Source organism: Apus apus, chromosome Z (assembly GCF_020740795.1).
Source record: "Apus apus isolate bApuApu2 chromosome Z, bApuApu2.pri.cur, whole genome shotgun sequence".
NCBI classification, from domain to species: domain Eukaryota; kingdom Metazoa; phylum Chordata; class Aves; order Apodiformes; family Apodidae; genus Apus; species Apus apus.
Genome location: NC_067312.1, coordinates 61,648,286 through 61,674,273, shown reverse-complemented (window position 1 = coordinate 61,674,273; position 25,988 = coordinate 61,648,286). Strand labels below are relative to the sequence as shown.

Here is a 25,988-nt window from a genome sequence, read left to right as displayed (position 1 = left end):
CATTTCCTGTGGTTATATGAGTCAGAAAAGTTCAAAAGAAAAACTTCCTGTTCAGCCACAAGGACTTCCAGGCATTATATGAATAAACAACCCCAAAACAACCTAAATCAAACAGAAGTAGCAAATACATGAAGATCTGGAACTAAAGCAGATGTTCCTGGCTCACTCTTTACATGTTCAATAGAAAACCAACACGTTAAATACTTTGGAAACTTTTGTGAGGAAGCCACTTACACATTATCTGTAAAACTAATCTAAACTGGGATGTTAGAGTGGCGATGCAGTTGGAATACTTTCTAGGTGAGCTTGCTGGTCTTGCTTCCTTCTTTCATCCTTTCTTCTTCACTTCAACCTCACTCTCCACTTTCCACTTCAGTGGGGTCCTTCCTTTCATTGCTTCTTACTTTTGCCTTTTCATCATCTCCAACGCTTTCCTCTTTTAAGCCCAGCAACATCACAGCATTACTTTGACAGTTGTCGTTTGGCCAGAGCAATATCTGTTCCTTCCACACAGTTTCAGTGCTGTAAATTAAGGTTTGGACATTTGGAGGGGGGATTAGGAGACAACTTCCTGTTTTTCTGTGCAGTTCTTGTTGCAACCAACAGCCCCTCAACAAATGTAACCCTCAGCAATGCCCCAGGTGTAGACTCCTAACGTTTAATAACCTTTGCCAGGGATTAAAGAGACTCAAATCATACCCACCCAATAAAATTTTGTCTTAGTAAATGGAAGAAATAAGAGCATAAGCTTGCAATTAGTTGTTCTGACACTGTTAGGTACAGATATGCACACAAAGACATGCCTACACGTTTTAAAATTGTTCGTGTTTGAAGCAGTTGCAGTCTCTTCCATTCAAGTTGGAGCACTGGATTTTATACATACATTAAGGCAGCATTCTAAACTTATGTGCCAGGAAAGAAGTGTCATATTTTGAAATCTAGACCAAAAAAGCATTTTTTCCTAGTTTTTATAATATTTTGTTAGCTACATTTAAATATTTGTCTGCATATAAACACAAACATTCCATAATAGCTGGAGGGAAAGAAAACATATTTAAAATTCCAGCACTATGCCAAAATACTTGCTACTGACCATGTTGAAAAAGCTTCTAATGTAAAATTAATGTGGCACCTGTATGGTTTGGGCAGCCAAAAACATCTCTGGCAGTAAGCAAAAATGATGAAAAGTGAGTAGGCAAAAATTATTATTTTTTGATAACTCAAGTCACTTTAAGCTGTTGGGTTCAGAAAGGCATGAATAAATAATGAGAAATTACCAAAAAGTTCTCCAAATGAAAGAGGGCAAACAAACTTTTCAGTGTTCAACATTACATGAAACAGATGGTAAGTGATAAAGAAATATCTCTGCAATAAACTGGATCCAAACCAAGATACCTAAGGAGTAAAGAGAACCATAAAATCCCATGTGCCTGTGGCACATGCGCTGCTCTGTTCTTGCAGTAGCTGCATTCCTCTCCTTTTCAGTTCCTCCTTGGGAAATAGGGCAGGGAAAATGTGTTTCTTATCATCCCTTCCCTGCACTATCCCTCATCCTCCCTTTGCGTCTCCCTACTACTTGATTTTAGGTTGAGACAAATTGACCCAGGATTAAATTCTCCAGGATTCATGCTGTCATTTACTACCAAGGCTAAAAAAAACCAACAAAACTGTACTCTGTGTTACCTCTACTTAGTCCTTCTAATATAAATTAAATACATTAAAAACTATGAGAAATTAAAATGAAGAAAATGCTTCTGTGATTTTGAAAACAGATCCAGAATAAATTACTCTCTGATAATCAGAAAAAGGCTATCAGTATTATAGTTTGATTTAAATTTAATAATTTATTCTCCATTCCTGATGGAAGCACAGATCTGCAAAAAATAAAAATAAAAATCAGAAGTGGTCTAATCAAAATATTAAGCTTTGAATCTACACTGCCAGAACACTACATACATCATTTAAAATTTGAAAATTATGAGATTTCACTCATGTCTCTACTTCATATCAGTTTTTTTCTTAACTAACATTGCACTTCTGTTTCTTGGAACAGACTCAGAAACCCTACATTACACATGACCCTTCTGCCTGCTAGTGGTGCATGGGGGTGGGGAATGGGGGTTATGGTCAATATGTAAAACTTTTTATCTCCTACTTCTTCCCCCTCTCTTCCCTTGCTCCAGCATAGGCTTCTCTCCACAGGTCTTCCTAGGAGCTGGTTCTAGCATGGGTTCTCCATAGGGTCACAGCTTCCTTCTGGGCACATCCACCTGTTCTGGCATGAGATCCTCCATGGGCAGGTGGATATCTGTTCCACTTTTAACCTCCATGAGCTGCAGGGGGACACCTTGCTTCACCATGGTCCTGACCACAGGTTGCAGAAGAATCTCTGCTCTGGCTCCAGAAGCACCTCCACTCTCTTCATCTTCATTGACCTTGATCTCTGCAGAGTTGTTTCTCTCATATATTTGCACTTCTCTCTCCCACCTGTTGTGCAGCTTCTTTCACCTATTCTTAAATATGCTGTAACAGAAGCCCTACCCACATTGCTGAGAGTCTCAACTTTGACCAAAGGCGGGTCTGTCATAGAATCATAGAATCATAAAATGGTTTGGTATGGAAGGGACCTTAAAAGATCATCTAGCTCCAACCCCCCTGGATGGGCAGGGACAGCTTCTGCTAGATCAGGTTGCTCAAGGCCCCATCCAACCTGGTCTTGAAGACCTCCAGGGAGGGGACATCCATCACCTCCCTGGGGAACGTGTTCCAGCATCTCACCACCCTCACAGGAAAGAACTTTTTCTTAATGTCCAACCTGAATCTCTACTCTTTAAGCATCAGACCATTGCCCCTTGTCCTCTCACTACACACCTGTGTAAAAAGCCCTGCACCAGCTTTCTTTTAGGCCCCCTTCAGATATCAGAAAGTTGCTATAAGTTCACCACGGAGCCTCCTCTTCTCTACGCTGAACACCCTGACGTCCTCAGCCTACCTTCACAGGGCAGGTGCTCCAGCCCTCTGATCATCTTTGTGGCTCTCCTCTGGACATGCTCAAGGAGTTCTATGTCCTTTTTATGTTGGGGACTCCAGAACTGGACACAGTACTCCAGGTGGGGTCTCACCAGAGCAGAATAGAGGGGGAAAATCACCTCTTTTGACCAGCTGGCCATGCTTCTTTGGATGCAGCCCAGGATACGGTTGGCTTTCTGGGCTTCAAGTGCACACTGAAGGCGCATGATAAGGTTCTGGTCCACCACAACCCCCAAGTACTTCTCCTCTGTGCTGTCCTCAATCCTTACTCCTCCCAGCCTGCATTTGTGCATGGAATTGCCTTGACCCAGGTGCAGAACCTTGCACTTTGCCCTGTTGAACTTGATGCAGCCTGTCTTTGGAGGAAACTGGAAATGGCTTTGTCCAACATAGTGACACCTTCTGGCTTCTTCTTACAGAAGCCATCCTGCAGTGCCGTCTCCTACCAAAACTTGCCATATTAACCAAATAATTGTACATGCCACTGCTGACAGCACAGCTGCAGGACAAGGCTCCTGGCCAAGATCAGCATGCAAGTGACATGAACACAGCTCAAGGAGAAAACAGCACTTTCACCACATTCAGGGACAGCTGGAAAGTGGCAGCTCCTGAGAGATCCAGGGCACCCACAATGTCTTCATGCTGCAAGAACAGTAGGCAGGCACTTAGCCAAAATTACCCAGAGAAGCTCTGGCGAGGGGCTGTGCTCAATGCAGACAACTAAGGCAAAATCCCTGAGGACCAGTGCCAGTCTCCCCAGGGGAAAAAATTCCTTCCTGACCCCAGACTCAGGGCACCAGTGGCGTGTTGGTGCTAAAAGTGCAGGAGACAGCCACCTAGGTGAGGGGAGAAAGTATGACAAAAGCGTCATGGAACAAGATAATGACAAGATCACTCAGCAATTACTGTCACAGGCAAAACAGACTCAACTTGAGAAAATTAATTTAATCTACTGCGAATCCAAATCAGAGTAGTAAAACTGGAAATAAGAACAATATGTTATCACAGAGGTGGTAGCAACACTGCTGACGAGTTTAGCTCTGGCCAGCAGTGGATCCATCCTGGAGGCAGCTGGAAATGGCTCTGTCTGACATAGGGACACCTTCTGACATATATTCACAGAAGCCACCCTTGCAACACCCCACACTATCAAAACCTTGCTATGTAAACGAAATACATATGGTTACTAAGCCTATGTGAATTTGGGATCCTAGGAGCGCTCCAAGTGAAGTTTTCTAGTCCAAGTCTATGTACCAGCTATGTCAAATGACCACCTGGAAAAAGCCAAGAGTGCAGCAGTGCTTCTCCTATGTCTCATATTTCCATACAGCAGTTTCTACACAATGAAAAACATAGGATGTCTAGGTCACAGCTGATAGTCTTATCAATACAACTGGGAGACTGTCTTCTTCCACACCAAGGAAAAAAACAACAGGCCAAATTAGACAAATTAGGCTTCTTACAAGTACAGGCACTGGGATTGGATTATAATATTTTGTTAGCTACATTTGGTGCAAGGTTGGTTTACCAAACAGGGTATTTCCTAATAAAGAGAAAACCAGTACAATACCTTCCTACCCATAGTACTTTATAACTTTTATCTTGTGTTCTAGAATCTTACAGTACTATGATAAAGCTCTCTCCTTTGTATTTCAGACACTTAAAGCCTCCATACACTGATAAATTTTTGTTGAAAACACACCACACAAAACACAGTTGTTGAAAGCTCATTACGTATTCACTTGAACATGATTTAAAAGATTCATTGCAGGTCTGAGAGATAAATAATTAATCTCCTGAATGTGTGATTAATGAGTGATAGCAAAAGAAACCTGTTAAAAAAGATACTAGTATATATAAATGCCTTTCTAATTGTTTTCTTGCCTCAGCTTGTGAATTCAGACAATAAGATCACTGAAGCTTGTTACACTGGCAATCTTTCTAGAAATCAATGAGTCAGTTGTAATGTATTTACAACCTAGCCTTAGAAGAAGTGACTGAACAGCATGTCTTTGTACAGCTGGAGCTGAGTATCTGGAAAAAGCAGAGGCAGAAAATGAACAATGCATGTAAAATGCATTAGTATTGCAAAATTTACACATGGAGCCTTAAGTTTATATGAAATTTTGCTTACCGTATTTATTATTCTGCTTCAACTTTTCTTCCCTTGTTTAAATGCATCTTCTGCCTCAGCAATAAAATTCAGGCTCTGAAAGCTGTTTCTCATGTGGAAGAACAGTTTTAGTAGACTCACTCCCAAGTGTTAAATGTGATTAGAACTGACTTCAGTTTACACCTAATTACAAACTACTTGAAACAGAGTTTTTAAATTTTCTGTATTTTGCATTGAACACTAGCATAATTACCCTATATACTACTGTGACACTTTCAAATCTAAATGGCAGTAAACCAAAATGTAAATACACACATTTTAAGATCCCTAACAAGATGAAGTTAATGTTAGTTATGAGCCTTCAGATGAAGACATTTCATTCTTATTTTTCTAACATGAGATACTCACATCTTCTTGCCACTAAGACATAGAATTTTCTTGTACATACTTAATAATTTACGCAACATATTGTAATAAATGATTATTCTGATTAGAACAATGCTTTGTAATACTGTAAGAAAAGGATTGTTTCAGTATTCATGACTGTTTTCCAAGTTTATGCAAAACCCAAGTTCAAATAGTTATTCAAATAGTACAGCTAGGCTCCAAGCAGTGTATAATTACCAATCTGCAAGTTAGACATACTCGTGAAATACTGCTCTTTATTTAAAAATCAGGGAACTACAGGAGAAAAAATAAATGAAAATCATAAGTCGCTGAAGTATTCAGGATCACATTCAGTTGATTATACAGGTTTCAGACATATAAGTTGCAAGTTATGAACAATGTTAGATTTATTTTTTAATTTATTATTCAGAAGGTGTGATTACTGAAAAGTCTGTAAGAAATCTATCATAGAGTGATATACTTTAATTTTTCAGTAAAAAAAATATTGAGGTTGCAAAAAAACATTACTAATAGATTTATCCTGAAAAAAGTTTATTATCAATATGTATTACAAATTATGAAAATAAATGCATCATTAAAATTCGGCCTACTGGCCTACACAAGCTTTCCTGTAATGAATGTTAACAGTTACAATTTTAATGCAGGCAAAAGCACAAAACATTCCACATAAGATGTTAGAGGAGTCTCATAATTCATTTTTGTAAATCATGACCATTTTTGTAAAATAAAAATGGAAGCACTGAATCTTAATCAGATGCATTTCTTGCCTAGTCTTTTCAGTAATTATTGGCATGATACATATTTATCAAAATTTCAGTGAATTTATTTTTTCATTGATTGCTATCTCATCTTTTTGTAGGTAAGTTTGTCATTAGCATTTCAATTGTTAAGCTTCTCAGGAGGTGACAAAGTGAGAATTACTGATGTATTTAAAAATGCCTTAGCATGCTGTGTTATATACCATAAAGAATCTGAACATATACTAGATTTTCTTCTTTCTCTTTCCACCCCTCTGCCCTGATTGGTTTTAGATGGAAGAAACCAAAACAAAAAAATTATAAAAAACAACCCCCCAAAAAAACCTGAAAAAACAACTTCCCCCAACTTTCTCCTTATACTCCTTATAGATGGTAGGTCAAAAAGAAAAAGCTCCTCAACAAGTCCCTAGCAGAAAAAAAGCTTGACAGCTATCTTATTAATGCAAATATGAGAGGTACTATTTCTGTTGCTAAAAATGCATTTGTATTTCATACGTATTTGCAGGGATTATGTTTTAGAAAATAAACATCCATGAGAAGCTCTTCCTTTTGTATTCGTTACTGATATTGTGACAACTTGGTGCAGAATTATGCTATAAATTTCTTAGAAGTACCACACTAGCTTACCTTAATTCTTACGAAAATACATATTTTACTAGAAGGATTATTGAAATCACATTAAAACACAACTCAGATTCTTATTTTGGTTGCATTTTCTCCCCAGTTACACTGGTGAAGTGCAACCACCTATTTGAAATATATTGTAGTATGTAAACATGAAAACATTTCCTTTGCATCCTCACATGCTTTCCTTTAAAGGGTTAATTAGGCCTTTGCTTAACTTCGCATGGTGTGGAGAACCGGCCTCCACAAAAGATATGTCTCTCAACCAAACTGACTGCAATAGAGACTTAAAACAGACTAAAAGAAAAATTAAAAAGAGAAATGGCAGCAACACAGCGGGGAGGGGGCTGCAGGCAGGCACAGCCACCCCACCTTGCTGTGTTTGCAGCCAGGACCCAGCCCTTGCAGGAACTGCACCTTGGAGCTGGGAGCTGGGTGGACAAAAAGACCCACCAAACGGTCCTTAAGGGCCATTCTGGGTCGCTGCCGCCTCTTGTCCCCTGCTGCTGGAGCAAAGGAGAAAAGTAAAAGAAGACAGAAGAAAGAGGAATAGGAGGCCAGATAAAAGGGAGCCTTCTGTGGCTGGGAAAAGGGAGCTTGCTTCTGCTTTCTCTCGTGGAGCCTTCTCGCGAGGAGCTACACAAACGGAGCTGAAGAAACAGAAGGATCACCACTCACTCCCCAAAGCCTCCATCATCAAGTGCTCCTGGAGCAGCCGTTGCAGCCGCGCTCCCGAGGCAGCCATCGCCATTACTGCTGTCAGTGTTTCTGAGCCGGGAACTGTAAGACTCACTAACCAAGAAACCTTGGTTTTCCTGCGTTCTCTTCCACGGGCAAAAATAATCAGACACACACACACACAAGCCTTGTCGACCCTATATGGGAAAGGCATCAGGTTCTCTCTCTCTCTCCCCAGCTATTATAGTCTCTCTTTACCAACCGGGTAAAGAGAAACACTCCTTGAAAACTGTTAAAGTCAAGTGGTATTTTAAACACATAAGCTCTGTGTTTGTGCTGGTGTGCCCACATCTGGGCAGAGTTTTGTGCTCTAGAGACACACCCGGTGTAGCCAGCCGGTCCCAAGCCAGGGACGAACCCACTGGGAAAGTAAAGCCAGCCAATCTGGGGCTATTCCTCCTCTAATTAAGGAGAAGAGAAGGAGCGATCAGCAATTCAACTCGAGTTTTCTAGCACGGGTTGAACTCGGACCACAACACATGGACATAATCTAAGTGCTGAAAAGCAAAGTAATGTAAACATTAGGTGTCATAAGAAATAAAATCCATTCTCCTCCTTCATAAATGTCTCATTGACTGACTCACCATTTTTGGGGTTAAACATTTTTTCAGTCACCCATCTTGTCCACTGCTTCACTGAAAAAATTGTGAGCAGTTGACATTGTACAGATGACACAAGAATGAGCAGCAAAAGTGGGTTAGAGTGGTCTTCCAAAATACACTGTAGGGTTAAATTTATAGTAAGCCACATCAGCACTGGGAATTAAAGAGCATTTGTCTCTAGTTGCATCCACAGACTGATTCTGAGGCTGACTTCCGCAGTGCCAACTAGATTTGTCTAGGATTTGTTCAAGGATTTGCTGCTATGGTTGATTCAGAGTACACCGTTCTGTAGATTTTGCACAAAGATAAAGAACGATGGTTTTGTCTGAAATCATATATCTAAAAGGTAGAAAGGCACTTCCATATATATCCATACAAAGCATATAACCCCTTCATTTCAAGTCATTGTACAAGTAGAAGCAATTTATTAATACTCTGCAAAATTTGTACTGAGTTGTTCCTGTTTATAAAAAACAAAGTTAGACATTTTAATTTTCCATTGCTTCTGCTATGCTTAACTGCTTTATTTATCTTCTTTGTCAAGTACAAAATTGCACCTGCTGAAAACATCAGAAAGTTGTATTTTTCAACTGCCTTTTAATGAAAGGTGTTAGTTCTTTTAAGGGCTAATAGACAGCACTATGGTATATTACTTTGCCCTCCTGCTTACTACTGTAGATCTTCAAAGTGATTTCCTCAGATTTAGTGTATCACTTTTTAAAGAGATGTCCAATTTTAATTGAAAAATTTCATAGTGTGGATTACTAACGAATTCTTCCAAGTAAGTTGCTCCAGTATCTACACATCTCATTGAGAATAATTTTTAGCTTATTTCCAGTCACATTTTGTTAACTTAGGCAACAGTACCTTGTGCTTTTTACTGTATTAACAAGTCTTCTGCTGTTGAAAACCTTATTTCTACTGAGTTAATGAATAAGCTTTATTTATAAGACTTTATTTTTTTAAGTTAAAGCAACACATACCCAGAAAATTTTAACTTCCAGCAAAACTTTAAGAGTATAAAATATCTTCTTTAAATTATTTTCCCCTGATTTTTTAATTTGTATTATCTTTTCGGAAGATTCATTATAAGGGAAGGACATTTTCTAGCAACGATCTTACTAGGTCTTGGCACTCTTAGACACTGCTTCTGCTGTTCAACTTGGTAATCAAGACTAGTAAATTTCTAAGAATCACTGCTTCAACACATAGCCACTAAAGTGAGCAAATCTAACCCAGGTGGCCATGCATGTGGCCTGGCCTGTACTTTACCTCACCAAGATCTAATTCTCCATAGAAAGAACCTCTTTCCTAGTCAAGCAGAAAAGCTCTGTGCTAAACACTTCATTTAAAAGACATTTACAGAGAAGGTTTGTCATCAGTAAATGTTTAATAACTGCCTCCTCTAGTAGCCATTCAACATAAATTTTTTCATAGAATCACAGAATACCTCAAGTTGGAAGGGACTCCTAAGAATCACCAAGTCAAAATCCCTGTGTCTTGTGGGACTACCTAAAACTGAATCATATGATTGACAGCATTATGCAGATGCTCCATGGAATCTGACAGGCTTGGGGCTGTGATCACTTCCCTGGGAAGGCTGCTGCAGTGGCTTACCACCCTCTCAGTTAAGAACCTTTTCCTTATTTTCCTAGTACTATGTATCTTGGCTCGAAAGACTACAGTTTTTTTGTATAAAAGCTAAAACACTCCTGTCCTCTTTTATTCCATTTTTCCAGTCACTGAGGAATTTACCCGACTGCCATGACTTTTAAAATATCATGGAGAGTGGCTTGTCAACTACATCAGCCAGTTCCTTCACGACTAAGTTGCATCTTGTCAGGTTCCAAAGACTTAACATACCACAGTTTGGTTTACAGGACACGGGGCCGCCTGGCATTGGATGGGAAGATCTGTCCCTCAGGGGAAAAAAGAGTACTAGGGCAGAAATTAGTGGGGCTTATTGATAAAGCTTTAAACTAGGTTTAGGGGATAAAACCAGGCTTGCTACAGATGAGCCCAAGGGTGGCGTGCCCTATCAAGGATGAAATTGATAACCCAGCTCAAGTGCATTTACACCAATACATGCAGCATGAGAAACTAACAGGAAGAGCTAGAAGCCCTGTGTGCAAACACAGGGCTCACTAACAGGTTAGTAACTGCATCAGTGGTCAGGCAAGCTAGTCAGGCAACCTCCCTGGAGACCCAGCTTAAATGCCTTCATACAAATGCATGCAGCATGGGGAATAAACAGGAGAAATTATAGATGAGGGTGAGCCTGCAGGGCTACAATCTCATTGGCATTACTGGTGGGATAGCTCCTTGCCAAGTTCAGCACCATGGCCTTCCTGACCCCATCCCTACGCAACTGTAGAGTGTATCTGCACTCTTCCTGGGAGACCCGTAACTGCTTCCACTGCCTGTGCATTTCCTTCTTGCCTTTTAGTTTGACTCAGACATGCCAGTCTCTTGCTTTCCTTTCCTGATTTCTTACACCTGGGGAGGGAGAGCTCTTGTGCACTACAGAAATAAACCTTAAAGGTCTGCCAGCTTTGTTTGTCTCTCTGTTCCTGAGCAGTCTCTCAGGGGGTCCCACTGACCAACTTGAACAGCTGGAAGTTTGCTTTCGTAAAATTCACGGTCCTGACTTTACTCCTTGCCTGACTCAGGCAGGCAAGGAGTAAAGAAGGAGTAAAGTCACTTCAGGATTGTGAACTCCAACAGTGCGTAACCTCTGCAGCTCAGGCTGCCTCCAATCTTGACATCATGGATTAGCCCATTTGCATTGTTGACCATCAGGTCCAGTATCACATTCCCTCTGATAAGAGTATCTATTACCTGGCTTCAGAAGTTATCCTCAATGCACTCTAGGAGTCTCCTGGATTGCCTGTAGCTCGCAGTGCCACTTTTCCAGCAGATGTCAAGGTGGTTGAGGTTCTCCAGCAAGATAAGAGCTTGCAAGTTACAATGTCATCTGTAGCTGGAGTAAGAAGACTTCATCATTAGACCCCCCTTGACTGGACATCCTGTAGCAACCACCAACCAACCATAAGGTTTCCTTTGTTGCCTCCATCTCTAATTCTCATCCATAAGCTGTCAACCTGCTTATGGCTATTCTTCAGAGATAGCTCATAACAATCTGTTCAGCTCTTGACATAGAGGGCAGTCTGCTGCCCCCCTCCCCTCCCCCTCAGCTGTCACTTCTGAACAGTTTGTAGCTATCAACAGCCACACTCCTGCCATGGGATTCGTACCACCAAGCACTTCAGCTGGGCTGCCAGCTGTGTCATCTTTTAAAATGAAAACACCTCAGTTCCATTGAGGTATTTCATTAGTGTTCCTTTTGGCTTCTGTTACCTCAGAAGCCCTTGGCTCATCTACATGAGACTTTTAACTGTGCTCTGCTGTATGCAGAAAGTCTCAGAGCAATAGACTGTAGACCCTTGCCAGCATCACATCCCTCTAACCTTGATGTACCAATGCAAAGCTTGTCACAGGCAAGCCTGTGACTTCCCCTTCAAGTCTAGTTTAAAGCTTTGTCAATCAGCTCTGCTAGCTCAGGAGCAAAGACCCTCTTCTCCCTTTGACAAAGATGAATCCCACCTGACACCAGCAAGCCTGGTGCTGTTTATGCTACCTCACTATTGAAAAACCTAAAATTCTGGCATTCAGTCATATATTAATAGACTGCGTCCACCTGTTTCTTCCAGCATCTCTGCCCCCTACTGGAAGGAGAGAGGAAAAACTCTGAAGGAGGCTTACAGCAAGACCAGGGTCACAAAGATCTCATTAGGTCATACAAAGAGAAAATTAGGAAGGCAAAAGCCGATCTGGAGCTCAACTTGGCCACTGACATAAGGAACAACAAAAAACGGTTTTATAAATTCATAAACAATAAAAAGAGAATCAGGGAGAATCTCCATCCCTTACTGGATGCAGGGGGGAACATTGCAACCAGGGATGAGGAAAAGGCTGAGATAATTAATGCCTTCTTTGCCTTCATCTTTAATAGTTAGACCATCTTCCCCCAGGGCATTCAGGCTCCTGAGCTATAAGATAAGGATGGAGAGCAGAACAATCCCCCCAAGAGTGCTGAAGGAGCTGGCAGGGGAACTCGCTGAGCCTCTCTCCATCATTTATCAACAATCCTGGTCAACAGGGGAGGTCCTGGGTGACTAGAGGGTGGCTAATAAGATGCTTGTCTACAAGAAGGGCCAGAAGGGGAACTAGAGGCCTGTCAGCCTGACCTCGATACCAGGAAAGATCACGGAGGGGCTCATCTTGAGTGAGCTCTCATAGCAAGTGCAGGGCAGTCAGGGGATCAGGGCCAGCCAGCATACGTTGATAAAAGGGAGGTCTTGCTTGACCATCCTGATCTCTTTCTATGACCATTGACCTGTTTTTTGGGTGAGGGGAAGGCTGTGGATGTTGCCGACCTAGACTTTGGTAAGGTCTTTGACATTGTCTCCCACAGCATTCTAATGGAGAAGCTGGCGAACCATGGCATAGACAAGTGTACTCTTCAATGGGTAAAAAACCGGCTGGACGGCCAGGAACAGAGAGTTGTGGTAAACGGGGTCAAATCTAGTTGGTGGCCAGTCACCAGTGGCTCAGTTTTGACGCTGGTTTTGTTCAATATCTTTATCAATGATCTGTATGAGGGGATTCAATGCACCCTCAGTAAGTTTGCAGATGACACCAAACTGGGGGGGAGTAGAGGGTGGGAAGGCTCTGCAGAGGGACCTGGACAGGCTGGATTAATGGGCCAAGGGCAATTTTATGAGGATCAATAAGGACAAGTGCTGGGTCATACATTTTGGTCACAAAAACCCCAGGCAATGCTACAGGCTTGGGGAAGAGTGGCTGGAGAGCTGCCCAGCAGAAAAGGACCTCAGGGTTCTGGCTGACAGCCAGATGAACATGAGACAGCAGTGTGCCCAGGTGGCCAAGGAGGCCAGCAGGAGTAGTGAGGTGATTGTGTCCCTGTATGTGGTACTGGTGAGGCCATGCTGGGTCCCTCACTATAGGAAGGACACTGAGGTGCTGGAGCATGTCCGAAGACCCACCAAGCTGGTGAAGGGTCGAACAAGTCATACAAGGAGCAGCTGAGGGAACTAGGGATGTTTAGTTTAGAGAAGAGGAGGCTGAGGGGAGACCTCATTGCCCTCTACAGCTACCTGAAAGGAGGTTGTAGTGAGGTGGATGTTGGCCTCTTCTCCCAAGTGAATAATGAGAGGACCAGAGGAAACGACCTGAAGTTGCAGGAGGGGAGGTTTAGATTGGACATTAGGAAGAATTTATGTACTGGAAGAGTGGTCAGGCACCAGAGCAGCCTGCCCAAGGTGGTGGAGTCACCATCCTTGGATGCATTCAAGAAATGTGTAAATGAGGAACTTCAGGGCATGCTCTAGTGGCTGAGATTGTAGGTTGTGTGTTGTGAGGTTTTCTGGGGTGTGGTTTTGCAGATTTTTGTGTTGGGTTTTGTTTTGTTTTGCTTTGCTTTTGTTTTGGTTTTGTTTGTTGTTTTTTTTTTTCATTGTTGGACTCAGTGATCTCAGAGGTCCTTTCCAACCATGACTATTCTGTGATTCTGTAATTCTGTAATAGTGGACTCCTGAGAAGTCTTGTTCCTTCTAAGAGATGCTTGCTTGTGTCCAAACTGAAATACGGTAACAGCAGATAAATAGGATCTGGCAGTGCCTGAAAGGCTCTTCCCAACACCTGTGTCTTCAGCTGAGGAAGAACAGGTAGTGGGTAGCATCTGGTACACCCAGCAAATGGCAACCTGACACAGACACCCAGAGGCAGAGATTAATTCAACTGAAATGTCACCAGCCCTGCATACTTGCACCAGACCAAGGCTGTACAGCTGAAAAGCTGCCTAGTAGATGCACATTAACTACACACGGTCACAGACAATAGCTAAATGAGCAATACCTATCCCAACAGAACAGCCCCAGGAAGTCAAGATGCACCATCCACTTTCAGCTCCTCTGACTAGTTCTGTTGCAGAGGGTTGACCCAAGTATGTATGTCTACCTGTACCATATATCTCCCTGTAAAACACCAATATTTGTATTTTTAACACATAACTGTTGCAAAGCTACAATAAAATATATGCGTTTGCCAGCTTGTAAATAAAAGGCATGATGAGCTTTTCTATTGCTTTTACTTTTTCTTCTCACTTCTCACACCTATTCAGCATCATTTATTAATCTGTTTGTCCCCAAAAACACTTGATTTTGCATCAGTACTTACGAAAAATGAGCTTTAAAATAATTGTTTACATAGCTAAATGTGAGAAATTGGTAAGTTATGTCCTTGTTATCATTTTATTCCTTTTGGTCCCTCTAAACTGAAAATGTATTTCACTGGGGGACTGCACTCTCTACCATCTGCCCAGTTTTAATACTTCATTGTTCCTAAATCAGCCAGTATAAAATTATCTTGATGGCATCAGATATTTACAGACATGTAAATTCTCTAGAGGCAGAGACTGTCATTAACCATTTCTATCAGAAGTACTACGCGCTTAAGAGGTTAAAACTTGAGCAAGTGCAAAACTTTGCTGAATGAAAGAAACTCAGTATTTTTTCCCCTTGCATTTTAAAACAGCAGAGCTAGAATATTTTCGGTACCTGATTGCTTGTTTCCATTCAAAGGAAGTTCTAAGCATGTTTAAGACCTATCAAGGAGTATATTTTAGGAGGTAATTGCTGATCATGTATTTGGATATTTGGACTATGGAAAGCTTTCCTACATTTTACTGCTTGGCATGAGCCACACATTTGAGTACTACAGCTCTTTGGAAAGAGACAAAAAAAGAATAAGTCATAAGGTTTTGATTTCCAATACAAAAAGGAAAATTCAATTCCAAATTTGTACATAATTGTCCTGTTAACATCCATGAGGCATATAAGGGTGGATATGAGAGAAGAAATTGATCCTATGCTCCACTTAACAAACACACAAGCCAGTTCTTGCATTTGCAGCAGTTATTCTGTAAGATTTTCTTGCCCATATACTTTGCAGGCATATTTTCAGGCATATACTGCCTGAAAGGCTTGAGAAGACAGAAGCTAGGAGTATTTGTATTGGTAAGGAATTACAGCATTTTGATGGAAGTTTTATTACACTTCTGAACAACAAAGAGTTATTAAAAAAATAATTAAAACAAATATATCCTACTAGAAGTGTTTTGTTAGCCCTGCTCTCTCCCTTCTTCCCTCCCTCCCTCCCTAGGTAACCTCAGCCTTTTGGTCTTCAGGTTAAAATCACAATCTAAAAGGCCAGGAAAGTTCTGACAGGAAAAAAGCTTCTGATGTTGCTCAAAGAAATGATAAAAAATGCCCACTCTCTACTCTCCTCCAAAAGTCAAGCATGAAGAATGGTGTCAGAATCTTTACTCTGAATATTTAGGATGAAAAACACTGACCATAATGCTGCGAATATTTAAATCTGTGACAGACACATCAAGAAGCCCTTCAAAATGTGTAATAAAACACCTTTAGTTTGTGACAATCACAGAGACCTTAGTTTCAATCATCTGCTTAGAAGTAAAGTTAGTGGTAGCATGGAAAGTCAAACTAGTTGTCTGGTATCAGTCAATGCATGTTAAGACAGGGAAAGGAATTAGTTTTCTCTCTTGTTCAGTTCCTAGCACTGACTATTGATTGGCATGTTTCCAATTAAAAGGGAGCTGAGAGTATCTGAATATCCTTTATAAGCATTTTTATTGCCACATCTAACAAATTTTACTAGTACTGAGCCACATTAAATAAAGCTGAACAGTCAGAGGCTAACTTTATCCCATTCTCATGCTTTTGTGCATTTGTGGAGAAAGAAAGGGAGGAGGAGGAAAGGAGAAAATAATGATGGATTAAAAAAAAAGTCAGACTTTTAAATTAGCCGAGTCTCATATTATTCTGCTACAATTAAACCCTGGGCTGAGCAAATTGTGTGGTTAGTGTATGCTGTAGTGCACTGAGGCACTGCCTTCGTACTACACTGAGCTGTAGATGTGTCTGGCTATGCAAAGGATAATGAGATAAATCATCTCTACTATCTGATTTAGTATCAGGTCTAGAAATGTCACAATGTGAGGAACACATTCCATCCAAGGAAGAAGTTTGTCATAGCCTCCCAGTACTCATCGTGGACAGTGCAGCTATACATCACACTTTTCACCTTGCTTCTAAAGGACAAGTCCCAGAGATATTAGTGTCTTACTAGCTTATCACAATCTCCTTTTAAATTTATAATTTTTCTGTCCCGCAAGACAGGATTTAAAGCACTTAACCACATTTTGCTTTATTTACTATAATTAAATTTCATGTTTTTTATGCATTCATTCATGGGTTCTACACCCATTAGGCAGCTCATTATAAAAGTCTTATTAATGCCTCTTAGCTTTCTGTATTATTTCTCTATCTTCAATCCTAACACAGGAACTTAACTTCAATGTGTATACCTGCCTTATTTTTTAGTTATATCCTAAAGAGCAAAAGTTACTTCTATTTCTTTATTTAGCCAGTGTACCATTTCAAAAACATTCCTGTCTAGGTAATGTAGTGCAACTTAAGGTATCAGCAGATTTACTTATGAACATTTTTCAAAACCTCTGTACTTGAAAAATTCGGAAGTAAATGGAGGCAGCTTTCAAATTCAGGTGAATTGTGCTGATTTCAGCATGGACAAATTGGCCTGCCTCTATTATTTCTGATTCTGCTTGCACTATACCCACTGCTCCCACTTTGCCAGACTTAGTTCACAACTATGTGCATGTTCCATGCTTTAAATACATTAGAAAATAAGCCTCTGTTTCTTACAGATATAGAAAGGCCCACACTGTCTTAAAACTCAAAGTAAAAGACTGAAAGCAAGCAAAACTAAAATAAATGTTCATTTTTTGCCTAAGATTCAACTGGACTGGTTTAGCAACACAGTGTGAGGAAGCTAGTCCATGCAGACATGGATAAACAGAAGTTGTCTCCAGACCATCTCCTTCATAAATTTAATCAGTGCAGAGAGATGTATTGCTATCCAATGCAAAAGTGCATTCTCATCTACAACAACGACTAAGTAGTAGCCCAAGTGCCTTTCTTTATACGTGTCTTCTTACACATTTTTGAGAAATAACTGCTACATAGATCTCTCATAAGAGTAAATACATGATACTGTGAGCATCAGTGAGGTTTCCCTTTTCCTTTGTATTATGTTCAATGAATCAGCATTTCCTAATACAAAATATTTGCAACTCTAACATTTTCCAAAGTAGAAATCACTGTGGAATGTTTTTCATAAACAAGAAAGAAAATGCAACATAGAGATATATAAACAGCTTTTTATGTAGTACCAGGAAGATTCTGTAACCAATGTTTTTGCAGTGGGTGTGAGGAAAGTACATGAGCTTTGTTTCAAAAGTCAGCTTCCCCTGTGTTGCATGTAGTTCATCTTAATGACTGCTAAACACAATGTTTTGTCTCTGTGGGTCTGAATACTAAAATTAATATTAAAAGTTGAAACACATAATCATGACAAAATTGTAAAACTAAAGGAAAACAGTAATCCATCAAAATTACAGCATGTCAGCTCTCTTTGGTGACAGAAGAGAATGTAATTTGTAGCTTCAGTACACAATCATAACTGTATTTGCAAAAAATGAAAAACAAAATATTCTGTAGGCATTTATACAAAAAGGTGGTATAATCATGCTCACATGTTAATTTATACAGGAAGGTGACTGACATGCATTGATAACTTTTACTTAACAAAGCATTCAGATGGAAAGGAAACAAACACTTCTATGAAAAATTCTGCCTCAGACTGGCTTGCTTGCTTGCTCTTGTAAGCTAGAAGTGATTCAAGATTCATTTTAAACTAATGATAACCCTATTTAAAGAAAAGCTCTGAGATCGACGCAGTCACCATCATGTGAGCACTGCTGAAGAATATACGTATTTGTTCAAAGTTCCTTTTTTTCATAATTTACCTATTAATTTTCCCTTCTTATGTGAATGTTTTTTTATTACTCAAAAGATTGCAAAATAATTAAATCAGAAGATCAGGTGAGCAACATAAAGGAACACATCTGAGATCAGAAAATTGTTAAAAAATACAATTTCTTTTTATAAGCATAATTTACAACCAACAGTGAAGCAGACTGTGCTTAGTTCCTTAAAGAGTCTTAATATAGGCATCAAATATTTCAGGATGAAATAAAAACCTCTTCTCTTGAGGACAAGATACAACGATTTCTGGAGCTCCACTCTTTATCTTCCAGAAAAAAGCAGCAGAGGGGTCCTGGTCTTACTCATTGTTTGAAGCACTGATGTTGGCTGGCTATCAAGTGCAATTTATGCTCTACTTCTTTTATTGGATCAGACCTAACTTTTTCTCACCTATCTATAAAAAACATTTTCTCATCACAAAAGATGCATAGTCTTAAAACAAAAAATTCCTGAAAAATACAAAAAGTTCTAGTTCTTCTTGGTAATACCTGCAGGAAACATTCTCAGCTTACTTTTATAACTTAACAGGAGACTGATTATCTCAACAATAACAAAGTTTCCAAAGACTCAGGATCAAAAAAGACTGGTCAACCTATGGTTGCCACAGCCATGGTCCCACCTGCTTACACCACCAAAATAAAACAGCCCAGCTGATGGACACAGTGCACCATGCAAGTTCGTAACACAACTCTCCAACCATGTAGTAACATGGGGACTTTGCCACACAAGAACAAATGTGAAAAAGCCAAACAGTAGCAGACTTGCACAAGTTGATAAGAAGACGGGCCACTCTCTTGCAAACTTACCCTCTTAGACTCTTCTCCACCACAAAGCAGGCCAGTGAGACAAAGGTTTTCTCACTTAAAACCATCGCCATGTAACTGATACCAAACAAAGATGGGGCTGAACTGCAGTTTGTATGCACTGTGCTGCAGCGTGCTGGAGCCAATAATGCCAGCGCTGCCATGGCCACTTCAGTGCGTAACTATTGCATGTGATGTATCACACATAGCCCTACAAAATACAAAGTGCCAATACTCTTCAGGTTAAGTATTCCAAACATTGTACTTACCATGGTTTACCATAGACATTTCTTCTATCACATGCTTTTGCCCATACCTCACTTACAAAGACCTCACTGCAGTTCTCAGCCTGCTGCTTTTGTTATTATTACTAGTTTGAACAGTGGATAAGACTTTTTCTTCTAAACCCCACCCACCCCCTCTGCAAAAGCATGTATCACAGCAGATATATATATATATGGAGAATGAGAAATGATGCCTCTATAAAAATATGTGCCCAATGCTCAGGCCTATTTCAAGAGTAAATCATATGAGTGGCAAAGCAATCATAGCATGACTTTATGTCCACTTGTAAAAATATTGTTCATGGTATCACTGAAATGAAAGCCATAATTAGAACCTGGAAAAAAGGAGATCTGAGCAGGTCCAGAGGGTGTACACAACTTCCTCTTGTAATTAAAGAATTCACACAAACCAATAACCAAGTTACCTGAAGGAAGTTAAGAAGAGTGGTAGTCTACTTCACTTACTTCATATAACATTTTAAATAAAATGTTGATTTAATAATTGAGGAGGAAGATGAAGACTTGGAATCTTTTCTTGCTTCTGTGAACAATGGACGAGATTAAAAGTTTAACAACTCCAGAAGTCAAGGGAAAAGGAAGAAAAATTACTTTCACCAGATGATAAAAAGATCCACTATATTTTCAAAGATTCTTACCTTCTGTCCTTAAAAGGGATTTTCATTGGATTATACTCTCCTACTGTTCCTTTCTTACAAAGCAACCATATGCTAGTAAATGGCATTAATCAATGCCATTATTATAAATGAAGCCATTTTCATTGCTTCTTTCCGTTTTCCTAACCTTATCCCCTTCATTAAACTGATAGAAACCACCTTTTTCTTCTATTTGCATTTGAGAAGACTAGATCTGCACAATTCAAACTTTACAAAACCTTTGGGTAATCAAAACTGAGAAGCATTTTGAAATTATGACAAGAGCTGAATTAAAGCTCTGGCCTTTCAGATTTTCAGGTATTAACATCTTTGCAAAATACTAAGTACTACCTCAAAGACCATATATTTATGTTTAAAAGGTAGACAATTTCTGTTAGTTTATTGTGTTTTCCTCATTAAGGTGTGAAACATACGCTAGGTGCTAAGAAATGCTTTGTGGAGATTACATTTGTAACAGAAACGCAAAAAAACCTCCTGGATTAATACAGAATTACATGCTTTCTTATGCCATTTTTGTTAAAAGTTTACAGGCAGTGCTGCAAAGCTTAAAGTTAATGGTTTCCCATGCTTTTCAAGTTTACTTATTTTAACCTGACTTTTATTTCTGTCATGTTAATAACGTGAAATAGTTACACTGACAAAAATACCTTACGATAGGACACAGGCCAGTGATGTTCTCATTAAAATAGAGAAATTGATTCAAGGTTCACAGTATGATTTAAAAGAGACCTTGGAACACTTTGGTGCTTCAAAGAAAGCCTGGGATAGCAAACTTTGCAGAAAAACAGTATTTCCTTCACATTTGGAAACTGCATTTCTGGCCAGAAGCAGCATTGCATTTGAAAAGCTGTATCTGTTTTTTTTCATAACACAGTACATTTCCCCCCATGAAATGCACATAGAAGGGCAACAGTTTGTGGAAGGGTAGTCAGGAGGCATGGGGAAAGAGACAAGAAGGTGCCTCTGAAAAAAGAGGATGAAGAATCATAGAATCATAGAATCATAGAATCATAGAATCATAGAATCATAGAATCATAGAATCTTAGGGGTTGGAAGGGACCTCGAAAGATCATCTAGTCCAACCCCCCCTGCTAGAGCAGGGTCACCTAGAGCACATCACACAAGAACGCATCCAGGTGGGTTTTGAATGTCTCCAGTGAAGGAGACTCCACAACCTCCCTGGGCAGCCTGTTCCAGTGCTCTGTCACTCTCACAGTAAAAAAATTTTTTCGTATATTCACCTTGAACCTCCTATGCTCCAATTTCCACCCATTACCCCTTGTCCTATCACTGGTCATCACTGAGAAAAGCCTAACTCCATCTCCCTGACACTCACCCCTTATGTATTTGTAAACATTAATGAGGTCACCCCTCAGTCTCCTTTTCTCCAAGCTAAAGAGACCCAGCTCCCTCAGCCTCTCCTCATAAGGGAGATGTTCTACTCCCTTAATCATCTTTGTAGCTCTGCGCTGGACTCTCTCAAGCAGATCCCTGTCCTTCTTGAACTGAGGTGTTGGATACTAAAACTGAACATAAAATGCCAAAAGTCAGATGCCACTTAAGCATTCCAGAGCTGTGAACTGTAAACACTGTAAGAATATTGGAATTTACATGTATATCAATACATACCCACAGACTACAGCACCTACTTAGGAGGTACTAGTATGTTAATGAGATTCTGACAAGTTCGGGGACAGAATCCAGAGGAGGAATACTGTATCAGAGATGAGTTTACACTGGACAAATCAAGCCAAATGAGGTAAGACATGCAGCAGACCCTTCCCCTTACAATTATTCAGTGTTATTTTCTTTAAGATGAAACAGACATATTTTATATAAAATATGCAATGTTTGCTTTACATTATCCTATAATTTCTTGTACACAGTAGCTCTTTTAAGAAGGAAATAAATATTAAACTTTTAACAGTTAGTATATGTCCTCCACAGTAGTGATAAAGTCAGATGGACAGTAATGTATATACAGGCGAATTGCTTCAGGATTGGTTCTCAGTTTAATACCCATTACAGCATGCACATGGAAATTTAAATGAAAAATCTGTTTTGTTTTGTCTCTTTTGCCATAGAGTACATTTTACAATTCAGCTGAAAAAAGCTTTTACATAGCATCTGCTTTTGGGCAATTTGAGATTGGCACAAATTGTCACTAATTTGGCACAACTTTTGTAAATAATAAATTTATTATCAGCTTTTTTTCACTGATTGGGTGCTTTTTAACTCTACGTCCCAACAACTCTCCTTGTGAGACTAAAAGATTGTTCTTTTATTAAGTAATTTAAACACTGAAGACTTTTTATCAAGTAGCAAGAATATTAATTGGGTTCACCATAAAAAAGAGATAACATGTAAAATATCTTGTTTTGCATGTTAATGCTTCATAATCATGCAGAGCTTTTCAGCTTCAAAGCTCTTTACATGAATTAAGTGGATGTCCCTGAAGGCCTTGGGCAAAATTTTCTTTGCCTTCAAAAACAGCTTTGCACCAGAAAAAAGCTTTGTAAAAATGCAGGACTGCGTTTTGTTGTTTCAATCTACCGTCATCACACATGAGATAAAATATTACTAGCATTTTGCAGATAGAGCAGTGAAAATAAGGGGGAACTGAATGAAACTATTCCTGCTCATCTGAAAACTAGGTACAAAGGTACTTCGGTGTGGCACATTAAGCAAGCAAGAAACAAAATGTGAGATAATTCAGTTTCCAAAGCCATGTCAACACAATTTTCCATTATCTCTTCACTTCCTCACGAAAAATCAAGGTGACTGAAAGTCTGATGATTAGCACTGCTATTGCAGTACTCCACACATGATGCCTTCACTCAAGCAGTCAGAGAAAAATGCATTTGCTAGAATTCAATCAGAACCTGTTATCTGGTACTCCATTTTGCTTTGTCAAATGACAGTTTAAAATAAACTTTCTAGAAACAGAAAGTTTCCCAAAAAGCAGAAGCAATGGTTATTCCCTTATATCAAACAGACCAAAATCTGTCATGAATTACGTTTGAACAGAAGTTCAAACTGAACTTTCTTTTCACTGTCTTAAATGATGCTACAGATAGGAAACTGCAATAGACATTTACAACCTATAAGCTAAAGCATGATTAGTTTTTCAGCATCCTTTGCCATAATGACATTTTTTGTTCAGTACAAGTAAGATCAACAAGCATTCCTCTTTGTACTTACCATGTTATTTTTATGCCACTTCACTGGACACACGGAGTAATACATTGGGTCTTTTTATTGCTCAAGTAGAAAGTGCTCATTACCTATTTTGTTTATAGATACGAAAAAAAACAGAGTTGTTTCAAGTGGCATACATCATCACACTGTTGTAGTGGTTGATTTTCTCAAGATGGTCTTCTGGGGTTTTGGCGCAGTTTGTGGAGGCACAGTTGCAGGTCTCGGAGGTGGAAAGCTATTACTAGGACTTACCCCCAACCCTCCATTTTCCAGAGGAAATGGAGGCACAGGAGGTGGTGGAGGGGGCAGAGGAGGGCACTGGTGTGGCAGCTTTCCCACAGCACAGGCAGGCTCACTATGCAAGTGCACCTCCCTGTTTTTAATGTTATACCGAACATCACAGTCAGGGCAATAGCCATGGTACTGCACTTTTTCACTAAATCGTACCCGTTCCCTTGCTCCTGGCTGAGAACACTGCTCTTTCTCAGGTCTGTGCATCAGAGGCTGCATCACAACTTTCTCTAAGTTACTGCTCGGCATGCAGCACATCTCTCCGTTTGGGATGCGGCTGGACCCCACGGGCAAGCACCCGTTTCGCAGGAGGGTACCATTAGTCTTGACAGGTTTGGCTGAAGAAGGCAGCCTTGGAGGCTCATCACACTTGATGGGCGTCAGCCTCGGTGGAGGAGGGGGTGGATTTGGCTTCCTCAGCACGGTGAGGATAGCAGAGGGGTGCGAGGGGGGCTTGATGAGGGGTGTGCTGCCCCGCACCTTGACTTTCTCCAAGCTGGAAGCTGTTGTGCTGCTGGAGCTGCTGTTGAGTGTGTCCGTTTTGGAACTGTCAGTCATCTCATCCTCCAGCTGCAGGTCAGATGTCAGTGTGTCAATCTGGTCAACCACCTGCAAAACAGCCAGAGTGAAAACAGTAAGAAAAGCTTGCCCCACTGGAGGCACAGAAAAACAAAAGGACTCTCCATTATCAGTTTTGTCCCAGTTCCCAGAACTGAAGCATTAAAATATTTTTTTTTCACCATTATTTCTTTTTTCTTGCCAATGTAATATAAGAATGATAATAATGACACTACAATAATAGTGATTATTATTATGATTATGATTATTATAACAACAACAAAAACAATAGGGATGGATAGTTTGTTAGCACCTGAATACAAAAGTAACATCACCTCAAACACTCTGGAATTAAATTCTTTTTCTTTCCCTCTGGGGTTTACTTGGCAATATCACTGTAAGTGAACTGTAATCCTGCAATATTGTTTTCCCTTTCAGTGCAGGAGATTGAATTATTTAACTCCAGATTCTACATGAAGCTTCTGAATCCACACCTTCTGCAGAGTATCTTTTAGGTCTGACCTTTCACACAGCCTAGGTGTGTAGGTGATATTATACATGTACAATCATAAGTTGGTACACTCTTTCCTGATGACTTTTTAGCATAAATAAGGTACCAAGAAGCAGCCTCCCTCCAGCATTATACTGTGTTATCTCCCTTTTGAATATTTTCCTTAAGATCTGAGATCCTCTGAAGCAATCCTGAAATAGCATTTGCTTCAAGTTCAGAGGAAAAATAGCCTGGTTTCCAAACTTAAAAGCATTTATTAATTTTAGCTATTTATTCCAAGATTTCCTCTAACTCCCATATTTCTGTTTGTAGCTTCTACAATTTTAGATCTCCTACAATCTTCCAGGCTCGTTTCTTACTGAAATTTTATAGCATGTGCAACTGATGGTGTCTTTACCAGGCAGCAAAAATTTGCCATATGTTGATTAAAAGCCCTTCCTGAAAACTGCATTTCACTCAGTATCTGGTTGAAAAACTGTAGTTGTAATCTACAGGTAACTACAAGACTCACCATGGAACTAAGCACACCTTTAAAAACTGATCTTTATCTTTTAGATCCTCACAGGATTTACCTAAAGTAATCTGTAGCTGAGCTGTTACTAGCTAACTTTGTTGCATGAATAAAAAACTTGCGCTACTGCTTGGAGACTTTAAGGGAGATTTGTGATGTTCTGGAGGGAGTGCTAGAGGGGGCACTTGAGTGTATCTGAAATAAAACCAGATGCCTCTAGTTGTGCCACTGAATCAATCCTTCTTACCCTTTTTGAGACTTTTATTTCTACTTCCTGCTTTCAATAATTTGCTCCTAATATTACTGATTTCAAATACACCTATTTTTGAGGAGTCATACACTAACCACAAAAATTGAAAGTCATTGCTGAAGGTCGTGACTATTTGGTCAAACCAGTACACTTATGTGTCCAGTAAATAATGGAAACAAAATCACCACAGAATGAAGCAACTCTTTAGTTTCCACTGCTCATACTGTAGCTAAGAGATATGTAATATAAAATTAACAAAAATTTATATGCAACAATTCAGTTCAGTGCTTTCCTTCTCCTAAAAACATCAACATGCAGACAACCATGATTCAGAAAGAGAGCTTTCATATATCTTAAAAAAAAAAACGCAGTATTTTTTTCTCTCCAAGACAAAAACAACTGTTCACTTTTTCACTATTCAAAGCCCAATACCATGCTGCATTCCAGTTTCTAGTTTAATATTTTTATTTTTCTCCAGTAAAAAATAAAGAAAAAACTATATTCTTAAAAGACTGATATTAATTCCCCCAGTACGGCTATATCTAAAAACCAACACTAGCTAACAACAATTCACCAAATACAAGCAAAAAAAAATATCAACAAAAGTAGAATAGAATTATGCACT

At 39.6% G+C, this 25,988-nt stretch overlaps 1 protein-coding gene across 1 annotated transcript in view; it reads right to left on the bottom strand.

Moving 5' to 3' along the window:
• The window catches only part of PRR16 (proline rich 16), a 144,834-nt gene that overhangs the window by 22,608 nt on the left and 96,238 nt on the right, over window positions 1-25,988 (bottom strand). The window contains exon 2 of the mRNA XM_051641938.1: window positions 23,246-24,142. Within this exon, the coding sequence (XP_051497898.1) occupies window positions 23,384-24,142 (759 nt within the window). The 3' untranslated portion in view covers window positions 23,246-23,383. The remainder of the gene's footprint in view (window positions 1-23,245; window positions 24,143-25,988) is intronic.